Source organism: Sciurus vulgaris (assembly GCF_902686455.1).
Source record: "Sciurus vulgaris genome assembly, chromosome: 13".
Lineage (NCBI taxonomy): Eukaryota > Metazoa > Chordata > Mammalia > Rodentia > Sciuridae > Sciurus > Sciurus vulgaris.
Genome location: NC_136474.1, coordinates 31,055,503 through 31,080,999, shown reverse-complemented (window position 1 = coordinate 31,080,999; position 25,497 = coordinate 31,055,503). Strand labels below are relative to the sequence as shown.

General features: G+C 44.5%; 1 protein-coding gene across 2 annotated transcripts in view; it reads left to right on the top strand.

The window, feature by feature from the left end:
- Positions 1-4,014: 4,014 nt before the first annotated feature.
- Positions 4,015-25,497, top strand: part of ROR2 (receptor tyrosine kinase like orphan receptor 2) — a 214,155-nt gene continuing 192,672 nt past the window's right edge. The window contains exon 1 of one of the 2 annotated variants that reach the window (XM_079109286.1): positions 4,015-4,500. In XM_079109286.1, coding sequence (XP_078965412.1) covers positions 4,404-4,500 — 97 coding nt within the window. In that variant the 5' untranslated portion in view covers positions 4,015-4,403. The remainder of the gene's footprint in view (positions 4,501-25,497) is intronic. The other variant, XM_079109285.1, reaches the window with a different exon arrangement.

Sequence of the window (25,497 nt, the reverse complement as noted above, 5' to 3'; positions counted from 1 at the left end):
TTAGAGAGTTGGACCTTTCAGCCCCACCCTTACCTTCTGGCTTCACCAATGGATAAAGATGTAATCAATCAAGACGATGTGACAAAGACTCCATGTGCTCCCCTAGATGACAGGCTTCAGAGAGCTTCCAGGCTGGTGAACATGTCCAGGTTTGGGGTAGGGTGGGGTGGATGTGCCTGGAGAGAGCATGGAAGATCCATTCCCCTCAACCCTGTACCCTGCCCTACGCATCTCTTTCATTGGGTGATTCCTGAGTTGTGTTCTTTATGATAATCAGGAATAGTAAGTGGAAATGTGCTCTAGAATTCGGTAGGATGTTCTAGAATAGGGGTTTGTGGGAACCCTTGCATTGGTAGGATAAGACAGAAGTCCCAGTCAAGCATGAAGGAATCAGTACACGAAGTTGGTGTCTGAAGTCAGTGCAGTCTTGTGGGTCTGAGCCCATAAACCTGTGGAGTCTGAGGATAACTCTAGGTGGTTAGCATCAGAATGGAATGAAGTTGTTGGATGCCTAGTTGATCTTCAGCCAGACGTTTGGTGTTGGCTAAGAAATCACACATTTGGTAACTATGGAGATTAATACTAGAGCTTGGACTAGTACTGGGACTCCCAAGATCACCACCCACCAGGTGGGAATCATCTTCATACAAATGATGAACTACAAAGGAAAAAACTATCTCCTGTCAGCTTCCTTCTGCAGCCCCCACTTCCTGACCAAAAGATTAGGAGTTCAAGATGGTTTCTTTATTATGATGACTACTACGCTCAAGCTTTGTGAACTTCTAACTTTTGTAGCTATTGGTGAAAACTGGAATCCTTGACTTATTGTTTCTGAATCTGGACTTTTGGAGACAGGAAAGCGTAAATAGTTGTACACAAATAATCGATTGAGATAAAATATACTTTCCAAACACTGTGGTTTGGGACAGATATGTAATTTCGGATGAGCCTACATGAACAAGCAGGTTCATGTAGTCCTGAGCAGGAAACATGGAAACTGCCAGTGTTATTTTATAAAGACTTGTACATTACAGAGATAGGCAGCAGCCTTGCCGTCCTCCCTTCTTCTCTTCCTTGTGTGCACAGACGTGCTGCTGGCACATCTCAAACACGGTTGGGGTACACCAAGGGTACTTGACATCATCAAAGATGAGGAGGATGGAGTCCAGGATAGAGTGCTGCAGAAAGGCTGAAGGAGAGAGCAGAAGTAGTCCTTGGGTTCAGTCATCTTGCATCTCTATTGACTATGCCAAGCTCTGTGTAAGTTCAGGGGGTCTGACTGGCAAGGAGCCTAGAGTAGGGAAAAGGAGCCTTCTCTTCTGGGTAAGTTTGGCTATTTATCTTCTTTGAGAGTTTACTTCCAGCAGAGCAGAAGAAGATTTTCTTGACTGAAAACTAATGAATGAGTGAAAAATCCCACTGCACTAGTTTGCATTCATTCCCCTCCAAAGGACCCACACTAAAGTCATTAATCAAAAATTTGAAGTGCTATTCCACAAAAGAAGGTACACAATAGTCAATGAGTAAAAAATGCAACATTACTATTACACAATGTAAAATGCTCAACAATACTATTCCTTAGGGAAAACACAATTTAAGCCAACCTGGTCTCCAAGATATTCCTGCTATTTCTCAGATGTCTCTGGCTGGAAAGCCTTGACTGGGGCTCTTCACTCCACCTGGAATGCCCTTCCCAGGTGCTTACAGGCCTTGTTCTAGATCGTAAGAAGCGCCTGACTTTTCCTATTACCTTTTCTAATACAAAGTGCACCTTTTCTCTCCCTCTTCTTGCTGCCTATCATGAGGATCCATGTGGCTGCCTCCTATATAGGTGATGTGGATTCCAATGATTTGTCTCCTGCTGTACATGTTCCTGTCTAGATCTCTTCTGTGATGAAGAGGGCCCAGTTATGTGACAACAGAGCATTGCAGAAATGGTGCTATGTATCTAAAGTCAGGGTATAAAAGATACTGCATGACTCTCCTTTGTAGTTAGCAGGCTTAAGGGTCCCCACAGAGAGGTTCATGTGCCACACACTCCGCACTTGCCTGCCCAGCATGAGTCATCTAGATGACCTTGTGAGTCAAGGCTTCAGGTGACTGCAACCTCCTGGGGGACTCTGAACCATACCACCTAGCTAAGCTTCTCCTGAATTCTTGACCCGCTGAATTATGTGAAACGATCAATGTTTACTGTGAAGCTATTATATTTTGGGGCATTTTGTTATGAAACAATGGATAACTAATATAGGTGGAAAGGAATATGTAGCTTCAATTGGCCTTGGATCTAAGCCATTTTGCTAACCACTGAGAAAGCTTGTGCTTTGATCCCTTCAATTTTACTTATTGTGTTTATCTTTCAGTTCTGAACCAAGAGGGAGAGGAGGGTTAGAAGCGTGTGAGAGAGAGGGAAAGCAGGCAGGCTGGAGTTATTCACAAGAAAACTGGGAAATGGCCCGAGGTGCCAGGATCTTTTTTTCCAAGGTACACAGTCCCACAAAAATGTCAGAGTCTTGCTGTGACAATTTTTTCAGAGCAGGGTTCAGAGGACCCTTCTTTGCCACCTCCGTCTGGTTTTCACTCCATCCAGAATGGTGGGGTCTGGACCTAAGTACTTCAAGACCAACTCTTAAAACTTGCTTATTCTAAAAGCAACTGTAAGGGCCCCCAAGGAAAGGTAAAATGAGGAAAACCCCAAAGATAAACACCTGGCAGACCTCAAACAACACCCTGGAGAGCAGCCCCCAGCTCAGAGGCACCAGTGTTGGCAGAAGGATGGCCTGAGGGAGGAGCTTGGGGTCCAGGAAGTTTGATAATGGTTTTACCATCCAGCCAAGAGCTGGCATCTTCTCCCATTCTCCCTCTGGATTTCCAGCGGGGGCCCTGGCCAGCTGCAATCAGTCCCCCTAATCCGTATCAGTAATGAGAACTGTGTGAGATGTTCCTCCAGACAAATTGGAAAGAGACAGCTTGAGGCCTAAATAATTTCAACAGGGTGGGGCCTGGGCTGGCCCAGCCATTTTGCCAGCAGACCAGGGCTAGAGAAATTTTATTTTCTGCCATGTCTGAATCTGTCAGGGGTAATTCCAGACAGCAAGCTCACCAGCCTCCTCTGGGTCTGGCCCTGCAGGCCAGGTCTCTCCCTAATTCACACCAATTAACAGGGAATAGCGCTCCAGCCAAAACACTGAAGGAACTGCTTGGTAATCAGTTAAATGATAAATATCACAAAACAGAGTGGCAGGATAATCCAACTCTTCCCTCTGAGAGAGAAAAAAACAAAGAAAATTCCTCAGTTACAAACAAGAGGATCAGGTCTTCCAAATCCAGACCTTTGCATGTGCTAAGCAAAACCAAGAATAAGCAAGAAAATATGCTATTTGAATTGCGTTCAAAACGTCTTTTACAAGTGAAGCAAATTAATTCTGCATGTTCTGGGGTTCTGCAGAGAACAAATAGCGTTCTGCCTTTAATGGGTAAAATGACACAATTTGCTTTTAACAGTAAACCAAAAGCCGCGCTTCAGATAGCATCGCGCTCCCGCAGACTCTCTTCACGCAGCTCCACTCCCAGCAATTTAGCATTTTGGAGGGACTTGGTTGTTCCTACGGGCCCTGGCAAGGTGCCCGTGGTGACGCTGTCACTTTCTTTGCTTGAATATCTCCTTTGCCAAGCCCTTGCTTCTCTTCCTCCCGGGCCTTGAGTTTCTGGGTCTCGTGGCTCCATCATTTGCCCCAGGAGAGGAAGGTTGGCTGGGTGAAGTGTCTCCTGGAGTCTCTGATTTGTGACCTAAGTCCCCGGGTTTTCCGACCCCTGAAGGTGGGTGGCAACTGCTCTGGGCGCCTGTGCAGCATAGGTAGCTCCCGCGAGGTCCGACTGGACGCCCGTGAAGTCCGACTGGATGCCCCCAAGGCGCCACCTTTGTGTCCAAGCGTTGTGAGGCGCAAACCCGAGGGCGGGCGCAGGAGGCAACTGCCAGGTCACAGCGGCTGCCCCCAACTTCCCTCGCGCCCCGCCCGCTGCCCGCGAGTCCCTCCGGCAGAGGGCGCCGGCGCCGGCCTCGCTCTACCCTTCGGGGCGGGCAAGCAGGGGACCCTGCCTCCTGCGCGCCCGCCCGCGGTCCGCCCCCCGCGCTCGTCCCGGCGGCCGGTGGGACGCCCGAGCCCGCGCCCCGGAGCCTCCCCACTCAGCTCGCGCCTCAGCGGCAGCCGAGCGCCTCATCCAGGCCCGAAGAGGAGGGGGACGACGAGGTCCTCGAAGAGGACCTGCTTGCGAAGCGCCAGGAGAAGGAGGAGCAGACGCGCTGCAGAAAGGGGTGGTGGCGCCCAGCCCCGCGCCCCGGCCCGAAGCCTGAAGGCCGAGCGCGGCAGGCGGAGGGCGACCCGGCCCCTACGGCCCGCGGCATGGCCCGGGGCTTGGCGCTGCCGCGGCGGGCGACGCTGTGCGCCCTGGCCGTCTGGGCAGCTGCCGCGCTCCTGCTCTCCGTACCCGGGACCTCAGGTAAGACCCCCGCGCGCCCGCTCGTGGCGCAGGCGGTGGGCTCCAGGCTTGCCCCTTCCTCCGCCGCCTTGGTCCTCGCCGCCGCGCTGGCGCCCGTCCTCCGGAGCTAGGGGCGCCGGACAGGGCTATCCGCACCGCGCCCGGCGCCAGCTTGGGCCCTGCGCCCCGGCCCGCGCCCCCGGCCGCCTGAGGCTGGTTCCAATAAGCCGCGCTCTGGGGACGACTAAGTGTTTCCAGAGGCCGGGGGTGGGCGGTGGCGGGGAGCCCCTCGCCAGGGCTTTCCGCGGGTGGTGAGCCAGCGAATGTGCGACTGAGCGCGAGTGCACTCCGGTGCCGGACCAGCGTCCGCAGAAGTGCCCCGAGGATCTCAGGAGCCTACTCGATCCTTCTTCCCCGAAGTTACCCCTGCAGGGCACACGAAGCCCGGTGCCCCCGTCTGTTTCCGAGGCCCCTAACCTCGGGGGTGGCTGATGGTCCGTGGGCACTCGGGCTGGACGTAGCCCGTGGAAGCCGCTTTGGCAGCGGCTGAGCTTTGGGGGACCGCAGATCCCGGGTCCCGACCCCCGCTCTCTCCAGCCGCCAGATTGAAATGCGTGGCTTCCCCTTTGTTGGCTTTTAAGTGTTTCTCTCCCTCACCGTCTGGGGGTGGCCCAAGTGGCGTTTTTTGTGACTAGGGTTGGGGGCCCCGCATCCTTGACCCCAGGATCCGGACGAAGGGGAACGGCTGGAGGGGCGGGGCTCGACCCCTTGGTGGCATTTCCTTTAGGGGCAACCCTGTCTCGGGGGGCCTTGTACGGGCTCCACTGCGTGGACCCGGAAAGCGGATCTGGGGGACCCGCCCCGGGGGCCGCCGAGGAGGCGGCGTTGATCCTCGAGGTGCAGACGCCGGGGGCACCTATGGCCTGCCCGCCCTGCGGGATTCGGGGCACCCTGCTGGCCCGGGGGACGGTGGGCGGGGCCACCAGGCCCCGGAGGACTGAAGGCCGTGAAGGTTAGCTTTAAGTCCTGGAAATGTGTGAGACGTCCGCACACTGAAGGGGCTTCGGTATGCGCTTTCCCCCCCGCATTCCTGCAGGTAGGTGAGAATTAAGGGGCAGGCGCAGGCAGCGGGGCGCTCAGCTCTTCCCGCGTCCTGCTGCGAACCGCGCGCTCTAGGTATCCGGCCCTGGGCTCTGGCTGGCCCTATGTACGCGAGGCGGCATGCTGAGCGGCCGTTCCTGGGGGCCCCTTGGGTTTAAGCAGATGCTGATTACGTCAACATTCTTGATGACTTGATCTGGAAGGAGGTTTACATTTATTTCGCAGTCCATTAAAACATAAACCGTTCAGAGTGCACGATGAAATAAGTAAACCACTTTCTATGTTACTGTCCTTTCTCTAACGACCTCCGTGGATTTCCGCACCCTACTTCCAGTACCTCGGGCAAGAATCGTCTTTACAATCGAGCGATCCTTTTGCTGGGGGTGGGAAGGGGTGGGGCTTTGAACACGTTGCCTCAATGTGAGGTGGCGCACCCTTTGCTGGCGGCCACGCGGTGGTTAATTGCCCAGCAAAACTCCGCCTTGCAAACCGTGTGGCTTGGGGGGAGGTTTTGATGCATCTCGGGGTTGTTGCTGTAGTGAGGGATTTGAAATGGGTGGTGAGGAAGGACGATGCGTCCATAGCTTAATCAAGATTGTAAGAAGGATAGGAAAGTTGCTTGCATTTCGGGTGGAGTAGTTTGAACACCGCCATATTCCAGTTGAAAGTGAAGACTAATGAACAAAGCCACCTAGGGACATTTTCTTTAATTTTTGAACCCTTTTTTTGGTGATATAATAATACTCCATAGGGGAAGGAGTAGGATATAATTCTTTTCTTTCTGGACTGCTAGGTTAACTGAAAGTCCAAAGAATATAATAATTTCTTATTTAAAATGTGAGTAAGGTTATCTGATTGCAGGAAATTTTAGGTGTTCAGTATCTAATTTGAGCATGTTTTGTCCACAAAGTCGTTTACTATGTAGAAACATCAAAAGATTCTAAAATGATATCGGAGTTTTACTCTGCATTTTTATAGAAAGTCTGTTCCCTAAGGAGACAAATACCTGAGCTGGGTCCATGTTTCCCGTTTCCCTCCTTTTAGGATCCTCCTTCCTTCTCCCTGGCAGCGTAATGTTTACTTCTGGCCCCAATCCCTGGAGCGATGATCATAATAAATGATGATAGTGACCCATCTAGAAGAAAATAAGTGAAAACATATTGTATAAGAAGTCTGTGGAAACAGAAGGTTTTGTATAGTAAAGCAGCTTGTTTTTCTTATTATGGTTGTGTACCAAGCAAAAGACTACACATTTGAAACTTTTCAGTGTTTAATAATGTGATCAAGTTGAGTCCTGGTGTCTATTTGAGAAGAATGTCACCCTGAGAATCCGAACACCATGAACTGTGGCGGACACTGTAACTAAGGGAACTCTAGACAAAGGGGCTGCACTTTGACAGTATGATGTCGTTAGAAAGCTGACAAGAATTCTGTTTAATATTTTGTGTGTAAAAAAGCACCATGGTTTTAAGATGCTCATTTTCCAGGGGTAGTGTTTGGTGAGAGCAGTCTGCAGATTTATGAGGCAATATCCACTGACATTTCTATTTTTATTGTCAAGCATTGTTCTTATTGTTTATTCACAGTGCAGCTGTAATTGGTGTCCGCATGTTCTTCTCTATTATGGTGTGACTTGCAGTGAGTAACTTGTTGCCCCCAAACGTTTAGCCGAGACTTAACTTCAGGAACTTTTTAAGCTGGGTTAAGGCTGCATTTTACTGGGTTCTTTCCTTTGGAATCTCTCTTTCAGAAGGCAGTGGAATTGGGTATGCAAGAGTAAGGAGCAGCTTCTCTGACAGGTAGGGAAGATTAATCCTCTTTTAGAAAGATTTCAGCCAGAGAACTGGCGCGCCTTTAAAATGCATTCCACAGGAGGCCAGGATGGGAAGAGTTATCATTATCATTGAAATGAGAACTGGGTGTGAAGTGCTTGGGCTCCCTAACAGCAAGTGCTGGAAATTTGTGGACTCCTTGTTAGTTGTTTTTCCTTGGATAGTTCTAATTATGTAATTCCAGGTTATATTATCCAGGGACAAGAAAGTGCACTACTGTTGTCCCTGCCCAAGGTTTATAACCATCCTCTTAAGATGAGGTAGGCCTTCTGGTGTTTATTGGCCCATCCTGTGGAAACCTGGAGAGGGAACTGCAGTGGATACCCTCTCTGCCACCCATGTGGTAGAAAGGCTAGGTTGCTCATCTTTGGGTTCATTTTACTGTTCCCTGCCAGGGACTCTCCAGGGCTGGCTGTTCCTTGTACTCGTCCACTGGTGGTAATATTTCTTGCAGAGAAAGTTGTCATTAGGATATTTCCTTCTTCCGGAACCCTGCGGTGACCTCCAAGTGGACCCCAGGAATACCAGGCATGCAAGATTTCAAAGCAAAGGAACCCTGGGGCTTTGTTTTTGCGGAGAAGGCATTGCCAGTTAGGTCTGCATTTTGATTGGTTGTCCCCCAGCTGCATGGCCAATAGCAATTTTGCAACAAAACTTTTGGGCCAAAAGGACTAGTTAGGAAAACATTGCTTTGGTCTTTTTGGTTTTGCATTGTTCCACTCCACCACCAGAACCGGAGAGTTAGTTCAGTGGGTAGAAGGGGCTTCTTGAGTTTTGGAGTAAAAATCCAAGAAACAAGAGGAGCTGCAACCCATTAATTATGGCGGCAGCCGGTTGGGGTTTTGTACCCACCTCATTTTTCTAGCATGTATTTATTTGGTTTTATGGAGGAGCTTGCCAAGTTGGAAACAGGGCGGGACAGCTCTGCTCGCATGTGCAGTTGTAAAAACTGTCTGGGATGTAATCTGTTTAAAATCATATTAACAGAGTGGCCAAAGAATGATTGAACAACGTTGAGAATTTTTATAAAGCTTTTCAAAAACAGGGAATTGTGTTGGTGTGGTTTGCACCATTTATGGGATTTCTTGGGGGTGTTTTCTTTTAAGTCCTAGCTCTGAAAGAACAACAACAACAAAAATCAAAAGCCAAAAGGAAGGAACTAATTACAGAAAAATTTAGCTTAATTCAACTAAGTAGCTTGTCCTTTAGAAGGTCTTAGGTTCCAGTGGGAAGTGGGTGTGTGTGTCTTTAATTGCATTGGAATGAGCTTCAGTAAGCATGCTGTCACTTCTGATATGCTATCAGGGGAGAATGTGGCTGCTGCTAGAGTCCTCCATGTGTGGGGGAGGGTTTCCCCGAAATCCCCAGTGCTCCCAGCCTAATGGTTTCCACACCCTCCTAGAGGGATGGTTAACACAATGTGCAGTTAAATTACAGAAACATTTTGGCTTGAACTCGCTGCAGACTTTCATTGTGGAATATGGTAGCTTCTGGTCACATGTAGCTATTTAAAATTCATTGAAATTTTAAAAAATAAAGCCTTCAATTCCTTCAATTCCTCACTGGCCTCATTTCCATTGTAAGTAGCCACAGATAACCTCACAAAAGATGTCGCTGGGGTTTTGGTGGGGATTGCATTGAGTTTGTGGGTCACTTTGAGCAATATGAACGTCTTTACAGTGTTAAGTGTTCCAGGCTGAAAGCACAAAATGTCATTCCACTCATTTGTATCTTCTTTAAGTCTTTTGCTTTCATGATTAAATAAATCCATTCCTGAGTGTTTTATTCTTTACGCTGCAGTGGTAATTGAGATGTTTTCTTAATTTCTTATTTGGATTGTTCATTTATAGAATTGCAACTGAATTTTGCATGTTGATTTTCTGTCCTGCAAGTTGGCTCAGTTTATTAGCTCAAGCAGTGTTTTTGTGGATCTTACTCTCTATATAAGATCATGCTATCTGTAAACAGACAACTTGACTTTTTTTTCAATCTGGATGTATTGTTATTTTCCCTTGCTTAATTGCTTAGTCTAGAACTTCCAGCTTTGTATTGAATAGAAGTGTTGAAAGTGGGCACCCTATTTTTTTTTTTTTGTTCCCGATCTTTGAGAAGTTTTTAGTCATTCACCATTGAGTAAGATGTTAGTGCTGGGCTTATCCTATATGTCTTTATTATGTCCAGTTAGTTTTATTTTATTCTTAGTTTATTCTCTTATCTTTGTATTTTTTACTTCTGATCTTATGGGTTCAAAAAGAACTTAAGTCACTAAAGATGGCAGGGGAAAAGAAAACTGAGTGCCAGCAAATAAATAAACATTACCGTATTATAAATGAATAACAGGGCCACATTTGATGAGGGGGGTGAAGGAAGGAAGAAACTGAGTCAAGTAAACCTTAAACTTGTGACTGTGTGGCCTCAGTTTATAGGGAAAAACCATCTGCCCCCTGAAAGTCAATCTTGTACTTATCTGAGTAGTTTTGATATTTATAGTTGTGTGGAGTAGTGTTCTGAAAGTATCATGTGTGAATTATAGGATTGGGTGATAGAAGTGTGTTAATAGTGTTGGAACCAGGGTACTCATTGTGGAAGACACACAGATATGGAATGAGGGATGGCAAGAAAGATATGGAAGGATTGGATTAGAATTGGAGGCATCAGAACAACTCATGATTTCATATATTCATATATATACTTACAAACCCATAGTGTGTAAAACATTTAATGCTGTACATAACAGTTATTTCCTGTACCTTCATAAGGTTGAGCCCTCCTAGTTCACAGATCTTGGTTTCTGAATACTGTTACACATTAAGTGAGCTAGTATGTCTTGGAGAAATGACTGATCATGTGACTGCCAAAGGGAAAAATGCAAGATGAGGAACTGGGATTGAGGCTCAGTGGTAGAGCGCTTGCCTAGCATGTGTGAGGCCCTGGGTTTGATCCTCAACATCACATATAAATAAATGAATAAGAATAAAGGCCTATCAACAATGCAAAATGAGCCTGGAAGAAAGTAAGTGATCAGAAGTGATGAAGACATGTCAGGTGTACACGGGCTGACCTGAAGGAGCTCCAGTGGCCATATCTGGGACCATTAGAGCATCGCAGTAAAAATCAGCACAAACTGTATATGGAACAAAAAAGGAATCCATGATTCAAAGCTGATATTAAGTAAGTAAATATGCCTATGAGTTTCTTTTTTAAATTTTTTTAATTAAAATCTTATTTTATTTTTACAGACTGCATTTTGATTCATTGTACACAAATGGGGTACAACTTTTCTGTGGTTGTACACAACGTAGATTCACACCACTCCGTAATCACACATATACATAGGGTAATACTGTCTGTTTCAGTCTACTATCTTTCTGTCCCTCACCCCCTCCCACCCCATTTTCCTCTACACCATCCAAAGTTCCTTCATTCTTCTCTTCCCCTCGCCACCCCCCCAACCCCGTTATATATTGTCATGCACTTATCAGAGAAAACATTCAGCCTTTGGTTTTTTGGGCTTGGCCTATTTCACTTAGCATGATATTTTCCAGCTTTATCCATTTACCAGCAAACGCCATAATTTTATTCTTCTTTATGGCTGAGTAATATTCCATTGTGTATATATACCACAGTAATCTCTATGACATTTCTCATAGAAACAGAAAAAGCAATTGTGAAATTCATCTGGAAGAACAAAAGACTCAGAACAACCAAAGCAATCCTGGGCAGGAAGAGTGATGCAGGAGGTATCACAATACCAGACTGTAAACTCTACTATAGAGCAATAGTAACAAAAATGGCATGGTATTGGCACCAAAATAGAGAGGTAGACCAAGGATAGAAGACACAGAGACATCCCCACATAAGTACAGTTATCTTATACTAGACAAAGGTGCCAAAAACTTACAATGGAGAAAAGTTAGCCTCTTCAACAAATGGTGCTGGCAAAACTGGAAATCCATATGCAGTAAAATGAAATTAAACTCCTATCTCTCACCCTGCCTATGAGTTTCTTAGGGCTTCCTTAACTGAGTACCCCAAACTGAGTGACTTAATAGACATTTGTTCTCTTACAGTTCTTGAGGCTAGAAGTCCAAAATCTGTGTGTTGGAAGGGCCATAGTCTCTAGGGAGCCTTCAGGGGAGAATTCCTGTTTGCTTCTAGTTCCTGGTGGCTCCTGCTGTCTTTAGCCTATGGCCACATTTGTCTGATCTCTACTTGTGCCTTGGCATAGCTGCCTTCCCTGTGTGTAAATGGCACCATTATTATCTTAGGGTTCACCCTGATTCCAGGGTGACTTCATCTTGAGTTCCTTAACTCTTTAGTGCTACAAAGACTATTTCCAAATAAGGTTACATTTAAGGATCTGAGTGGATATCCATTTTGCAGAGATACTATTTAACTCACTACAAAATATAAATAAATGGGAGAGATGGGGAGGGTAGGGTACTTCCATAGAGCAAAATGTCCACTAATAATGGTAGACAAGTTGGAAAAATTGCATTTTGCAATAATAGTTGTATGAATTGATTTGGGCAAGAGTCATTATTATTATTTTATTGTAAACAAATGGGGTACAACTTGTTTCTCTGGTTGTACATGAAGTAGAGGCGTACCACTTGTGTAATCATACATTTACGTAGGGTAATGGTGTTTGATTTATTCTGTAATTTTTTCCTTCTCCCCCACCCTTCCCACCCCTCTTTTCCCTCTATACAGTTCCGCCTTCCTCCATTCTTGCCTCCCTCCTACCCCCCAAGAGTCATTATTAATAAGTGTTGATTCTAAGTAAAAGGGGGAGCATGTTTGATGAGGGTGAGCAGGAGATGTGCATGGTCTCAAAGGATTTCCCCACTGGTTCCTTATTTGCGAGAGGACCATGACTACATCTGTTGAGAGCCGATAGCACTTTAGTTGGGTGATCTGGGTTAACATCACGGGTTCAGGCAGATGGATGCTGGTCCTTCCAAGAAGCACATGTTGTTGAGGGTGTATTCCAGCTGGGGACCAGAGACTAAATGTGATTGTGAGCACAAATTGGCAAGACCAAGAGGAGGGGCATTTCTGGAAACAACTGGCCTAGAGTACAAATTGTTAATGACGTCAGAGGAAACAGCTCAGGATGGGTCCAGCTGACGGGTGAGGCAGTGAAATGCAGCTGTGTTGGAGGGAAAGAACTTACTGCTAGGGATGTCATTGGAACTGTCGATGAAACTGGAAGGTGGGTGAAACTTATTGAAAAGTGTCATCTGTGTTAGCTTTCCTGAATTTCTTAGCTGTGCAGGTGTTGTGTAAGTAAGAGAATGTTCCTGCTTTTAAGAATTACACACCGAAATGTTGAGGGATCCCGGGGCCTTAATGTCTGCATCCTGTTCTCAGAGAATTCAGAAACTCAAATGTGCATGTGGAAAGAGCTCGGTGAGGCCCTTGGGGTGAGATGTGAAAATGCAGTGAACCTGAGTAAGGAGTTGGGAGGGGTTTCCCACGGGGGATTCTTGCCACTTCTCCATCAATTTGAAATTATTTGTAAATGAATTAAATATGGTAAATGACACCAATGTATGACTGTAACCAGTGTGATGAAATAAAGCTTAGCACCTTCTTTTAGAAGGAAGACTCAGTTACGGTTTTATCCGAAATGGTCTGGGGCTGTAGCTTAATGGTAGAGTGCTTGCCTAGCACGTGTGAGGCACTGGGTTCCATCCCCAGCACCACATAGAAAACTAAATAAACAAAATAAAGATATTGTGTTCATCTACAACTAAAAATATATATATATTTTAACAAAAGATTTGATCAGAAATGATGCCACAGGGACTTGGGGAGAGGCAGGATCCAGATAGCCTTTCATTGAAGGGACTGAAAAATCTCATAGTCAGTCTGCTGTCTGGATCGCCAGGACTTCAACTTTTTTTCCCCCTTTAAGTTTTTATTACAGAAAACTCCCATAAATTTAAAATCAGAGTATCTTACAGTGAATCTGCTGTGATCGGGGAGTCTCTGTTCCTCCAATAATTGTATGTGGAAACCTGCTGCCCAGTGTGATAGTGTCAGGAGATGGAACTTTTTGGGCAGTACCTTTTGGGCTCCACCTTTTTAATGGGATTTGTGCTCTTAGAAATGAGGTTGACGGGATCGTCCTAGGCCTTTTTGCCCTTCTGCCTTCCTTCATGTGAGGACACAATGTTTGTCCCCTCTGGTGATACAGCCACAAGATGCTCTCTTGGAAGCAGAGAGCAGCTCTTACCAGACACCAAATCTACCAGCACCTTGACCATAGACTTCCCATCCTCAGAACTGTGAGAAATACATTTCTTTCTTTTTTATTTTTTCTTTTTGGTTACTGGGGATTGAACTCAGGGGCACCTGACCCACTGAGCCACATCCGCGGCCTTCTTTTTTTGTATTTTATTTAGAGACAGGGTCTCACTGAGTTGCTTAGTGCCTTGCTTTTGCTGAGGCTGGCCTTGAACTCAAGATCCTCCTGCCTCAGCCTCCTGAGCTGCTGGGATTACAGGTGTGTGCCACCCTGGTGAAAACTGCATTTGTATTGTTTAGAAGTTACCCAGTCCGTGATGTTTTGTCACAGCAGCAGGAATAGACTAACATACAACATCCATATAGTTTTCACCTGGCTTCAAAAAAGTGACCACATACTGTTTTTTTAATATATGTTTTTTAGTTGTCAATGGATCTTTTATTCTCTCTATTTGTATGTGGTGCTGAGTATCGAACCCAGGGCTTCACACATGCCAGGCCAGCGCCCTACCTCTGAGCCACAACGCCAGCCCCCACATACTGTTGTTTTCATTTCCCCTAGCCTGCTTCACGGGTCCCAGATGGCCATCTTTTTTAGGTTTTATTTTTTTCTTCCTTTAAATGTGTCAGAATTAAGTTTGGAAAGAGCTGTTTTTTTCACATAATCACAGTACTGTTGTTACAGGCAGCAGCGTCGGCCACCAGTCTTTCTTATGTGATATTCAGGTCCTCCTTGGTTTCCAGCATCTTGAAAGGGCCCTTCACATTGGAGTCACTCACAGGGGATCCACTTACCTTGGTTTTCCAGGTCTTGGCTGCTTCTCCCTGCCCTATATCAGGGATTCCAGAAAATGCTCTTCTCCTGTGTTTGTGTGGCCCCCTGGGTCCTGGGCACACAGCTTGGGGGCTTGGGGTGTCTCTGGCTCCCCACTGAGGTCTCACCGCACACAGGCTTAGGAAAGTGAAGCCCAGGCAGGCTCCGCTCAGCCTTGGTTCCTCCAGGCCTCCCAGTTTCCTTTCTCCCTGGAGCCATCTTTTGGTGGGTGCTCCAGGAGGAGCGCCCTGAAGCACACCGAGGAACGGGCCGGGCCATTCTCCGCCATTCCCAGAGGCCTGGGTTCATTAAAACAAACCTGACGTTAAGGGGAGAAAGGAGAGAGGAAGGCGTTTTTTGCTTTCAGAGGTGTCCCTCCCCCACTTTCCCAATCACAACGAAATACTCAGTTTTCTGCTTGTGGGTGTGAAGGTTTTGACATCTCACTTGAAAATTTAGACCGTGGGTGGGTAGAAGAGAAAGTTTGCAGCAAAGAGAACAGCTGAAGGGGTGAACGTCCAGAACGTGCAGAGAACTCTTAAGGAGGCCTCGGGGTGCAGCTCAGTGGTAGTACTTGCCTAGCAGATGCCAGGCCCTGGGTTCTGTCTCCAGCACCATAGAGGAAAAAAGGAGGGGTGGGAGAGGGTTAAAGGTACAGCCAGGTAGACTGCAGAAAAGTACATACAAAAGTTCACCGACTTTAGGGAAAATATGGCTACATTATCAGTGCAGTGTCTATTGGAAAACAACAGTCCTATGCTCTTTTGACTCCTCCAGGTAGTGGATGTCAGAAGTAGGTAGGAGTGTGTAAACCTCGCCGTAGGAAGTGTGGCATTGTGGTGTGTACGGTTTCCCTTATAGGATCATGTGGCAAAGCTTATTAGCATTTAAAATCACATATTCTGTGGTCTGCTGAACAGTATGAACTGTTCGTTATGCATGCCATTATATGGCAACCTTGGAAACATCTACCTGAGCTAAATAAACCACACGCCTTCTCAACCATGGGTTAATATGTAGCAGTCAGGGTGAATACAGAAACCAGTGGGCGCTAATGAGGGAGATTTCAAAGAGCTTCTTTTCTGGATGGGAGAAGATTAAATTATAGGAGGACAGATGTGCACTACATATGATTGATCTAATAACTCCCACTTCTCCATTTCTGCATTCATAGCCACCTCAAGAATAAGGCATTTTAAATGTCTGTAATCTCCTCTATCTGGGAGGCTGAGGCAGGAGGATCCAAGTTTGAGGTCAGCCTGGGCAACTTATCAAGACCCTGTCATAAAATAAAAAATAAAAAAGGACTGAGGATGTAGCTCAGTGCATCTGGCCCCTGGCTCAATCCCCAGTACTGGGGGATGGGGCGCTTCAGTGATGGAGGGGTCTCCTGGGGAGGTGAAGAGATCCATTCCTCTCTTAGCTGCTGTTGTCTATTTACTTATTTATTCTAATGAGGAGGCTGCATTCATATGTGAATAAAAAGATTCAGGGTTTTTTTTTTTGTACCATTTGTACCTCCTGTGCCTAGTGATCACCATATTGTACCCTTCCTTTAAGCTCCTCCAAAAAGTGTTTATCTCTACAAGTTGGAATGCAGTGGGCCGTTCACATCTGCAGATTCAACCAACCGCAGATTGAAAAAAAAAAAAAAAAACTTCCAGGAAGTTCTAAAAAATACAAATTGAATTTGCCATACTCTGAGTACTGTGTGGAATCCATATGAATAAAATGATACATAAGCAATCTGGAGATAATTTCACTTGTACAGGAAGATGTGTGTATGCCGTTCCACCATTTTTTGTAAGGGACTTGAGCGTCCATGAATTTGGGTGTCTTGTCATTCCTGAAACCAATCCCCTGTGGATGCTGGGGGATGACTAAATGAGTAGGGGGCTCCTGACACAGTAGGTGTCCTCTCCCCCATTGATTCCACCTTGGTTCATTAAAAGTCCTCATCTGGTTCTGACCTGAGGGGAAGGTGAGGAAGGAGGTGGGATCAGTTTGTTAAGTAGATGCCGGCAGTTCACAAACTCTCTAGGGGTGCATTTGGATCTTTGGGGCATCTTATGAACATTTGGGGAAATGGAAGATTGCAGTTGCAAGAAACTTGGCTTGGCTAGTTCTGTGGGTTTTTAGACTCCCCATAAGGGAGTCTGGGTTTTGCAGAGTAATTGATGCACACTCCATTTTAGACATACTTAAAGTTATCTGGAAAACCTCCATGCAAGTTTGCTTCCAGCCAGACCAATACTGTGTCCACAGGCATCTCTGGATTTAGCTTGTTTTAGTGCAGATCGAAGTTGCCATCTTTGTTTAGTTCCAGAACTCCATGAACTTGAAATCCTTTTACCTTGTGTAAGTGGCCACAAGAATCTGAATCTTCTTGATATTCTGACACTAAAGCAAAATATGGGAAATCTAAAAGAATATGGATGTGGAAACAGGATGAGAGGTGTCTTTTGAAATGCAGTTTCCAGTTTTTATGGCTATTCAGGCAGTCACATTTTGATTTTTTTCATAAAGAGAATATTATAGAGTTATGTGTTGCTTTGAGGCCCTCCTGAAAAAAAAAAAAAAGATACGCTCAAGTGCCAATTCCCAGTACTTTAGATTGTGATCTTATTTGAGAAGGGTTTTTACAGAGGTGATTAATTAAGATGAGGTCATTAGGGTGGGCCCTGATCCAACATAACTGTGTCTTATAAAAAGACGAGTGGACACAGATGCACTCGTGAAGGGAGGTGACGTGGAAGAAGGTACTGGGGGTGCCATGAGAGAACAGGGCTGTCTAAGCCAAGAGTGTGGCCTGAAACGGTCTTTCTGAAGGAAGGGCCCTCTGAAGGAAGCAATCCTGTCACCTCCTTGATCTGAGACTTTTGGCCTCCAGAACTGTGAGGCAGCAGGTTCCTGTTGTTAAAGCCTCCCAGTCTGTGGTACTGTTATGGCAGCTGTCTGATGCTATGTCAGCGTACTGTAGCTTAGTGGGAGGGCATGAGCCTAGCATGCATAAGGCCCTGGGTTCCATCCCCTGTATCTGCTCCCCACCTATGAAAGAGGATGAAGAATAAAGGATTATTTGGCTTACATTTCTAGAAGTTGGAAAGTCCAAGAACACGATACCAGCATCTGGTGAGGGCCTTCTAGCTGCATCGTAGCATAGCACACACATCACATGCTGGGACACAGCAAGCGTGCCAGCTCAGGTCTCCTTTCCTCTTCTTAGAAAACCACCAGTGCCATCATGGGGATCATACCCTCGAGACCTCATCCAACCCTCTCAAAGTCTCCACTTCCAAATACCATCAGTATATGACTTTGGGGATTAAATTTTCAGTGCTTGAACTTCTGGGGGACACACCCAGAAAAGAGTGAACTTATACACACACACGCACGTAATATAAGTGCATGCTCAGCTGGTACTGCTTGCTATGGGTTTTTCTTTTATTAGAGTTTCTGCACAAGAATGTACTGGTCAGAAGGTTCCACCGAAGTGTTGCTGAGTGCTGGGGCTCTGGGGGGGGGGGTGAGCTGACTGACTCTGGCCCCCAGTACTGGTCCCCCCAGCCAGGGTCAGCCTGACTGGAGGAGGCATATGTCTTGTGGAGCAGCTGGGGTTGTGGGCAGGGACTTTGCTATGCCCCCAACCTGACGTGGGCATCACGTGGCATTAGAGGGCACCTCCGTTTTCCTGGAGAGCCTGTCATCCTGTGCTCACCTGGGTATACGCTGGGCACCTCTGCTTTGAAGACCTGTTCTCCAGAGTCATTGGTCCACTGTCCATCTGTCTCTGAACTCTCCTCTGGCTTTTTGCGTGGGAGAGAAGGGCCTTGATTAGGTTTGGGGACTTTGATTGGGGTGTGTGATTCCACAGTGAGGTCTCCCAGATGTCATAGCTGTACAGGTGGCTCCCCGAAGATCATGCTGGTAGGAAGACAGCCTTATGGAGCCTCGGTAGCCCCCCCAAGGCCTCACCCCCTGGTGCCAGCATCCCCATCCTCTGCTGGTCTTTTGGTTTTTGCTTCCTTTACAGGGTCCTGGGCAAAAGCGAAGACAAAAGCCAACAAAAGCAAGCAAGCAACCTTACCAGGCTGGGGTTGTGGGTTGTCAGTCTGTGTGATTTTGGGGGCTGTCTGCCTGTGTGGTTTATGCAGGACCTGGAAACCTTTGAAGTAGGAAGCAGTTTGGACTCCTGGGAGTGGGAGCAGATAGGAAGGCCTGGTCTCCCCAGGAGGTCTTGGCAGCTCCTAAAGGAGTAAGGAAAGTTTGTCAGGGAAGGAATTCTTGGAAGTGTATGTCTTTGTTCTTTGGATTCAGAGGAGGCTTCACTCAATTCTGTCCTGTCTTTGAAAGCAAAGAGGTAGCTTCCTGAGGCAACCAGTAGAAAAAGGTGTGGACTTGGGGCTGGATGAGGATTTGTGACTCTAGCTTGTGTGGAGAACCCCAGGGAAGGGGTGCAGGGGTGCTTGGCCAGTGCCTCTGGGAGAGGCAGTGATGCAGGGCAGCCTTTGGGCACTGGTATACCTCGTGGTACCCAAGAGGCTGTGAACAGAGGAGGAGAATTAGTGATGAGCATATTGAGGGAGTTGGCATGGAACCAGGTGGCCTCTGGGGACTTGGGACTGGAGGGTGGCTTTTCAAAGTCTAGTGAATACCTTAGACTAAAATGTGACATGGAAGGAAATCCGTCTTCTGATTTGAGGAACAGTTCTGTTGAGAACATAATTGTTTCTTAATAATCAACTAACTTTTTTTTTTTTTTTATATTCCAGTTTTCCTTTGCTGTTTGCAAAATTCAGAGTGTTATCTTTTAACTTAGAAAATTTTATTTTGGAAATAAAATTGCATCTTCATTTTCTTAGGGAAGAAGGAAAATCCATGGTTTCAAAAGGCACAGCCCAGTCCCAATTAGTGAAGTGTTGTGTATGTTTTCAGAGTTCAAATAAGGTTCACTTTCTCTCTCTTTTTGCTGTTGTTCTAAATGTTAACATCATTTATTTTACTTTTTAAAGAAAATTATAATAATTTAAAAATAGTCATTTTTTTTTCTGCTTAGCTAACACTACATTTCCAAGTACTAAAAGCTAAGCTGATTTAAAGACAAAATAAAACAAAAAAAGAAAGAATGTTAGCCAATGATGGATACAAATTGAGCTGCGCAGGATTAAGTTTTAAAAAATGTTCCTCATAATTGCTTTTTCCCTAGCCAGAGGCCTGCTTTGAACTTTGTGTGTGTCAGGAGCAAGAGGGTCCCTGTGAGCCTGAGGGAGCTTTGGCTTGGGCCAATTATTTATTTATAATTATAAGTATTTATTTTTTTAAAAAAAGCATTACAGTGTGGAAACCCCCTGCCATACATTACTTACATATTTTCTGTCCTTTATGGAAGCAAATGCTTCTAAGAGGTCCCCGCTGGCATTGGGTTATGATCAAAAGGGATTTCATTTAACTTTTTCTGGACCGTTTAAATTTTATATTAGGGTAGTGTAGTTAGATTTATTTATGATTTGATTAAGTAAAAATCAAAAAAAGACAAAGCAAACTAAAGAATTCAGTAATGCACGCACACATAAAAACTAAGAGGGATATAAAATGAAGAGGCCCCCCCCACACCCCGGCCTCTCGCCTCCACGTGCTTCCTTCTGAACCTTTCCTGGGCACCCCCGCTGGTCTGTGCATGTCCTTTGTATGATTTTTTTTTTTTTACAAATTGTGTTAAGGTTTACATACTAAAAATTTAACTTTTAAAATGAACAATCCAATGGCATTTAGTCCATTCACGATGTCCTGCACCTATTACTGCTGTCTAGTTCTAGAATGTTTCTTCACCCCCAATGGAAGTCCCCTACCCATTAGCAGTCACTTTCCATCCCCCCTACTCCTCCTTCCTCATTCTCTGGCAAGCACTAATCTACCTTCTGTCTCTGTGGATTTGCATGTTCTGGAAATTTCATCTGAATGGAATCATGCATTATGTGACCTTTTGGCTTCTTTCACTTAGTATATAATATATTCAGTGTTCATCCACATTATAGCATCTTTTATTTGCTTTGTACAGTGAGATCATATCAATACATACTGAATTGAAGTTTGCTGTTTTCTCATTATTAAAATAGTTGTTATATATCTTTCTGTAGTAGTGCATTTCAGGCTACCTCCTTGCTAACACCTGTCATTTGAATATGTATAGGATTTATTTCACTGAACTATAGATGGGTACTTCTGAGTTTGGGGTACTATATGAAACAGTTCTGCAACAAACATCTCTAGACGTTTTTTTCTTGCACTTGTATGAGTATCTGTGGAATTAATTCTCAGAAGTGAAATTTCTTTCACTTATCCAAGTGAAAGTCCAAGTTACTTATCTGAGATGCTTGGGATCAGAAGTGTTGCACGTTTTGGAATATTTTCATGTACATAATGAGATAAATGAGATATTTTGGGGATGGGATCCAAGTCTCAACACGAAATTCATTTATGTTTCATATGTAACTTATAGGCATAGCCTAGAGGTGATTTTTCTTTTCTTCCTCTAGCCCCTCACCCACTTTTAAATGTCTTTGGTGGAGCTGCATATCCCACCTAGAGCCTTGTGCATGCTACCCAGACTTTGTATGCTGAGCTACATCCGCAGCCCGCAAGGGTAATTTTATAGTGTTTCTGATGTACCAGTGTGTTTTGAAAATGACCTGTCACATGAGGTTGGGAGTGAAATTTTCCACTTGGGGCATCATATCTGTGTTCAAAAAGTTTTGGATCTTGAAGCATTAGATTTTGGATCTCTAGATTAGGAATGCTAAGCCAATATAGTTGAATTTGTGATAGAGTCTATAGAAGGTGATAGCAATTTATGCTCTCAGTTCATGAACTTTTCAGGTTTTTCCAGATCCTGGCCAACATTGGAAATTACAGGTATTGTAGCCTTGGGGAGTCTGAAAAACAGAAATCCTATCTTCATTTCGTATATTTACATTTAAAATATTGTCTTACAAGGGTCTCATTTTAAGTCATTTGTTCCTTTTGAGGGGAGGAATACTTTCTCTACTAATTTTCTCCTCTCAGTTGTCTCACCGATTTCTACGAATATTTCTAGGATTGTTTAGTCATATTCTAGATCATATGAAAATATTTTTTTGTCTCAGGTTGTCCTTTGACTTGAGCAATGAGATTTGTTCCCATAAAGTTTAACCTTTTATAGCATCAAATTAAGCCAGATTTTATTTTATGTATTTCGAGTTTTCAGTCATGCATTAAAATCCCGTTGCCATTCTATTTTTAAAAATTATCCTATTTGGGGGAAATTTCTATAATTTTAATTTTTATAGTTAAGACTTTGGTTCATATAGAATTCGGTTTTTTATTCATGCTACTGTAGGCCTTGAACATGCAAACCACGTGATCTACCACTGAGTACCCCAGTTCCTGCATGGAGTTGAGATGCAACTTAATCCATTCTCTTTAAAAAAAAAAAATGAGTTGCCTTGAAATCCTTTATTGTATAACCTTTTCCTTATCCATGATTTGAAAAGTCTTTTTTTTTTTTTTCTTTCCCTTTTTGGTATAAAAAAATACTGTGTTAAGTTTGGTGTTATTTTTGGAATATTCAGTTTTTATTCCTTTTTAACTTACCGTTATTTTATAAACCTTAATATTTTATAGGATTAATCATACATTCATTTTCCCCAGATTTTTATGACTAGTCCCACTTGTTTTTCTAGACAAATCTCAGAACAATTTTAAGTATGGCAAGTAGTTCTCAGGGGTATAAATTTTCCTATGAATGTTCCTTTGGCTGTGGCTTTTAGATTGTTACATATTGCATGTTTCAGTATTGTTATTCTCCAAATAGTCTGTGATCTCAGTTTTTATTTCTTCTGTCACTCAAACATGTTTAAGAAAAATTTTAAATATTTCTAAGGAGTTACTTTGTACTTGCATTGCATTTGAGAGTGTGATCTGTAATATTTTGGTTTTTAGGTATTTGATAATTTTTTTAGGCTTGAAATATAGTTATTATTTATTATATCACATGGGAACTTGGATGTTATCTCAGGGTAGGGCAACCTTGTAAGTTATGTAGTTTAGTTTTTCTGTACCTTTACTTATACATTTTGTCTTCCTTATCTGCTCAAGGCTAAAAGGTGAGTTCAAGGTATCCTATGTCATTACTCCTGTCTGCGTCTCTGATTTTACTTTCCATTTTATGTTGTATTTTTGGACACTGATGTTAACTACATAAGTTAACAACATTCCTGTTGGGAATTTTAACCATCATCATCTTAGAGTCTCCCTTGTAGTTCTAGTTAAATCATGTATTATAATCCTATTACGATTCTTTCCCCTTTGGTACATTACCTGTCATTTAAAATTTTTTCTATCTTCTGGTTGTTTGGATTCAGACATGTTAAATATAACAAATAGCTTTATTTAGGTTTTGATCCTAACAATTTGTCTTTTTCTCTTAGCTGTTGTTTTTTTTCTTAGTTATATTTATTGAGATAACATATTTAGCCTTAATTCTCTCATATTTTTGAATGTATTTTCTATTTTTCGTATTTTTCTCTCCTTCTCTTTTGCTTAATATGTTTCCTTTGACTTGAAAAACTTTTTTTGTGGTACTGAGGTTTGAACCTAGGGGCTACCTACCTTTTATTTTTTCCTCTTTCTTTTTTTGTATTTTATTATTATTATTATTTTTATTTTGAGACAGGGTCTTGCTAAGTTTTGCTAAGTTGCTGTCTTTAAACTTATGATTCTTCTGCCTCAGTTTCCCCAGTAGCTGGGCTTACAGGTGTTTGCCACCACACCTGACCGTTTTCTTTAACTTTGGTATAAAATACCTGTCAGATGAAGTGACTAGAAAGCTCAAAAAAGGACCTATTATTCTCATAAGTCAGTATCTTCACCAGTTGTCCTGTTAACAAGCATTCCACATCCATTTTTCTTGAGAAGTGCCTTATGTTTGTAGAAGTCTTCCTTTATTTTAGTTTCATTTTCATTTGTTATATCTTTGAGTACACACTCATTCCTCAGTATCATTTGAAGATTGGTTCCAGGACCCCTACCAGGTCCATAGATGCTCCCCTCTGTGAAATGTATCATTTGTACATAACCTGTGTACATTATCTTTAAGTCATCTGTAGATTATTTGTAATACCTAGAACAATGTAAGTGCTGTGCAGATAGTTGTTATACTGTATTGTTTAGGGAATCATAAGAAGAAAAATTCTACACATGTTCAATACAGACCCAATTTAAAAAAACGTTTTTCAGTCTGCCATTGGTTGAGTCGTTGGAGTCTGAGCCGAGATTGTGTTTCTGTTACATTCTTCAGGGTCTTGGCTTTTAGGTTCCTGGACCTTAGCTTTGTATACTCAGCAGTTCTGCCCTTTATCCTCCATGTCCTCTGATTTGGTGGTTCTCAACCTCGAGAGCATGAGTTCACTTTTGGAGCTTTGCATTAGTCTTGGGGGGGGCGGGTGCAGGTTATGTGTAGAGTCTTCAAGTGGACTCTAATGGGCTGCAAGACTTGGGAATCTCTGATTTTCTGGGGGAGCTTTAAAAAATAATGATGTTTGGGTTACCTCCTCCCCAGCTTATGATTCTAATTCAATCTTCCTGGGAGTGGTGGGGGCACCCGGATATTTTAAAGGTTACAGTTCAGTCTAGTATGCCGCGGAGGCTGAGCCTCCACTGCTGTAGGATGCACATCTGGGAATTTAAATGAGGCGAATATATTCTTGACTTTCTTTATTCTTGCTTCCTGGTGTCCTGTCAGGGGTCATCAGGTCCATGGAAGAGTCCCTGGTGCTCAGGATCCCCAGCCCTGTGACTTTAGCACCTCCTCAAGAGGCCGTTCATTCGTGGGACATTGCGTGAGGCTGCTGGTGCTGACAGTAGAGAAATCCAGCCTCTCCCTGAGGTTCGTGGAGGTGTGTTTGGCTTTTGGTGTCCATCCTTGATTCGTTCACATTTCTTGGTGGTTTAGTTGAGACTGTTTTTGAGTATTCTGGGAAATGGAATGTTTTAGTGAGAGTGAGGCACCTTTGTCATCTTTTCTTAGAAGGGAACCGATGGGTCTCAAATGTCTTTGGATCAAAAAGTGAGTTGAAGGGAATTTCTGTGGGGACTGCACTGGTCAGCTCTGTGTCACTATAGTGAAATACTTGACACAGGCTGCCTAGGAAGTAAGAAAAGGTTAATTTTGGTTCATGGCTCTGGAGGTTCAAGTCCATGATTGGGTGGCCCCGTTCTTTGGTGAAAGACACGTGGAGGAGTGTGTTTGAGGAGCATTCACATCTGGAACCAGGAGCAGAGAGAGACCTCTGGTCCCAGGATCCGCTTGGAGGGCCTGCCTGCAGTGACGAGAGACCTCCCCCAAGGCCCTACCTCTTGAAGGCTCTACATCTCTTGGTAGCACCACCTGGGACCAGTGTTTAGCACAAGGGCCGCTGGGGGACAGTCATCCAAACCATGGCCGGGACCAAAATAAAATTCTGGTGCCACAAAATTCTTTGGCATCTGTAAATATCCCCTGCCCCTGGCTGTTGCTTCAGAGTCTCGATGGTGTGTAAACTTGCCATTGAGGGGTGGCACGCGTCCTTCCCCTCATCATGAGGTCATCTTAGTACCCTCCATGTAATTGCAAAGCATTTGTAATCTGGGGCATCCAGGCCACCAGCTGCACTGGTCTCAAAGCTCCTACGGTCTCTCTCTCTCTCTTTTTTTTTTTTTTTTTGCAGTGCTGGGGATGGAACCCAGGGCTCTGTGCTAGTAAGCAAGCGCGCTACCAACTGAGCTATCTCCCCAGCCTCCTATGGTTTCTTTTGTGTGGCTCTTTTAAATTTTCTTTTGTGACTGCAACAGTGTTTCCCAAAGAGGGTTTTCCTGAGCACCCCTCCCCTGGTTTCTTCACAGAAGAAAGTCTCCACCGGTGGGCATGTTTGGGAACTGGTGCATACAGTTTTAAAAAGGTTTACTTTGGCCCAGTGTGGTGGTGCCGTGCAACTGTAATACCAG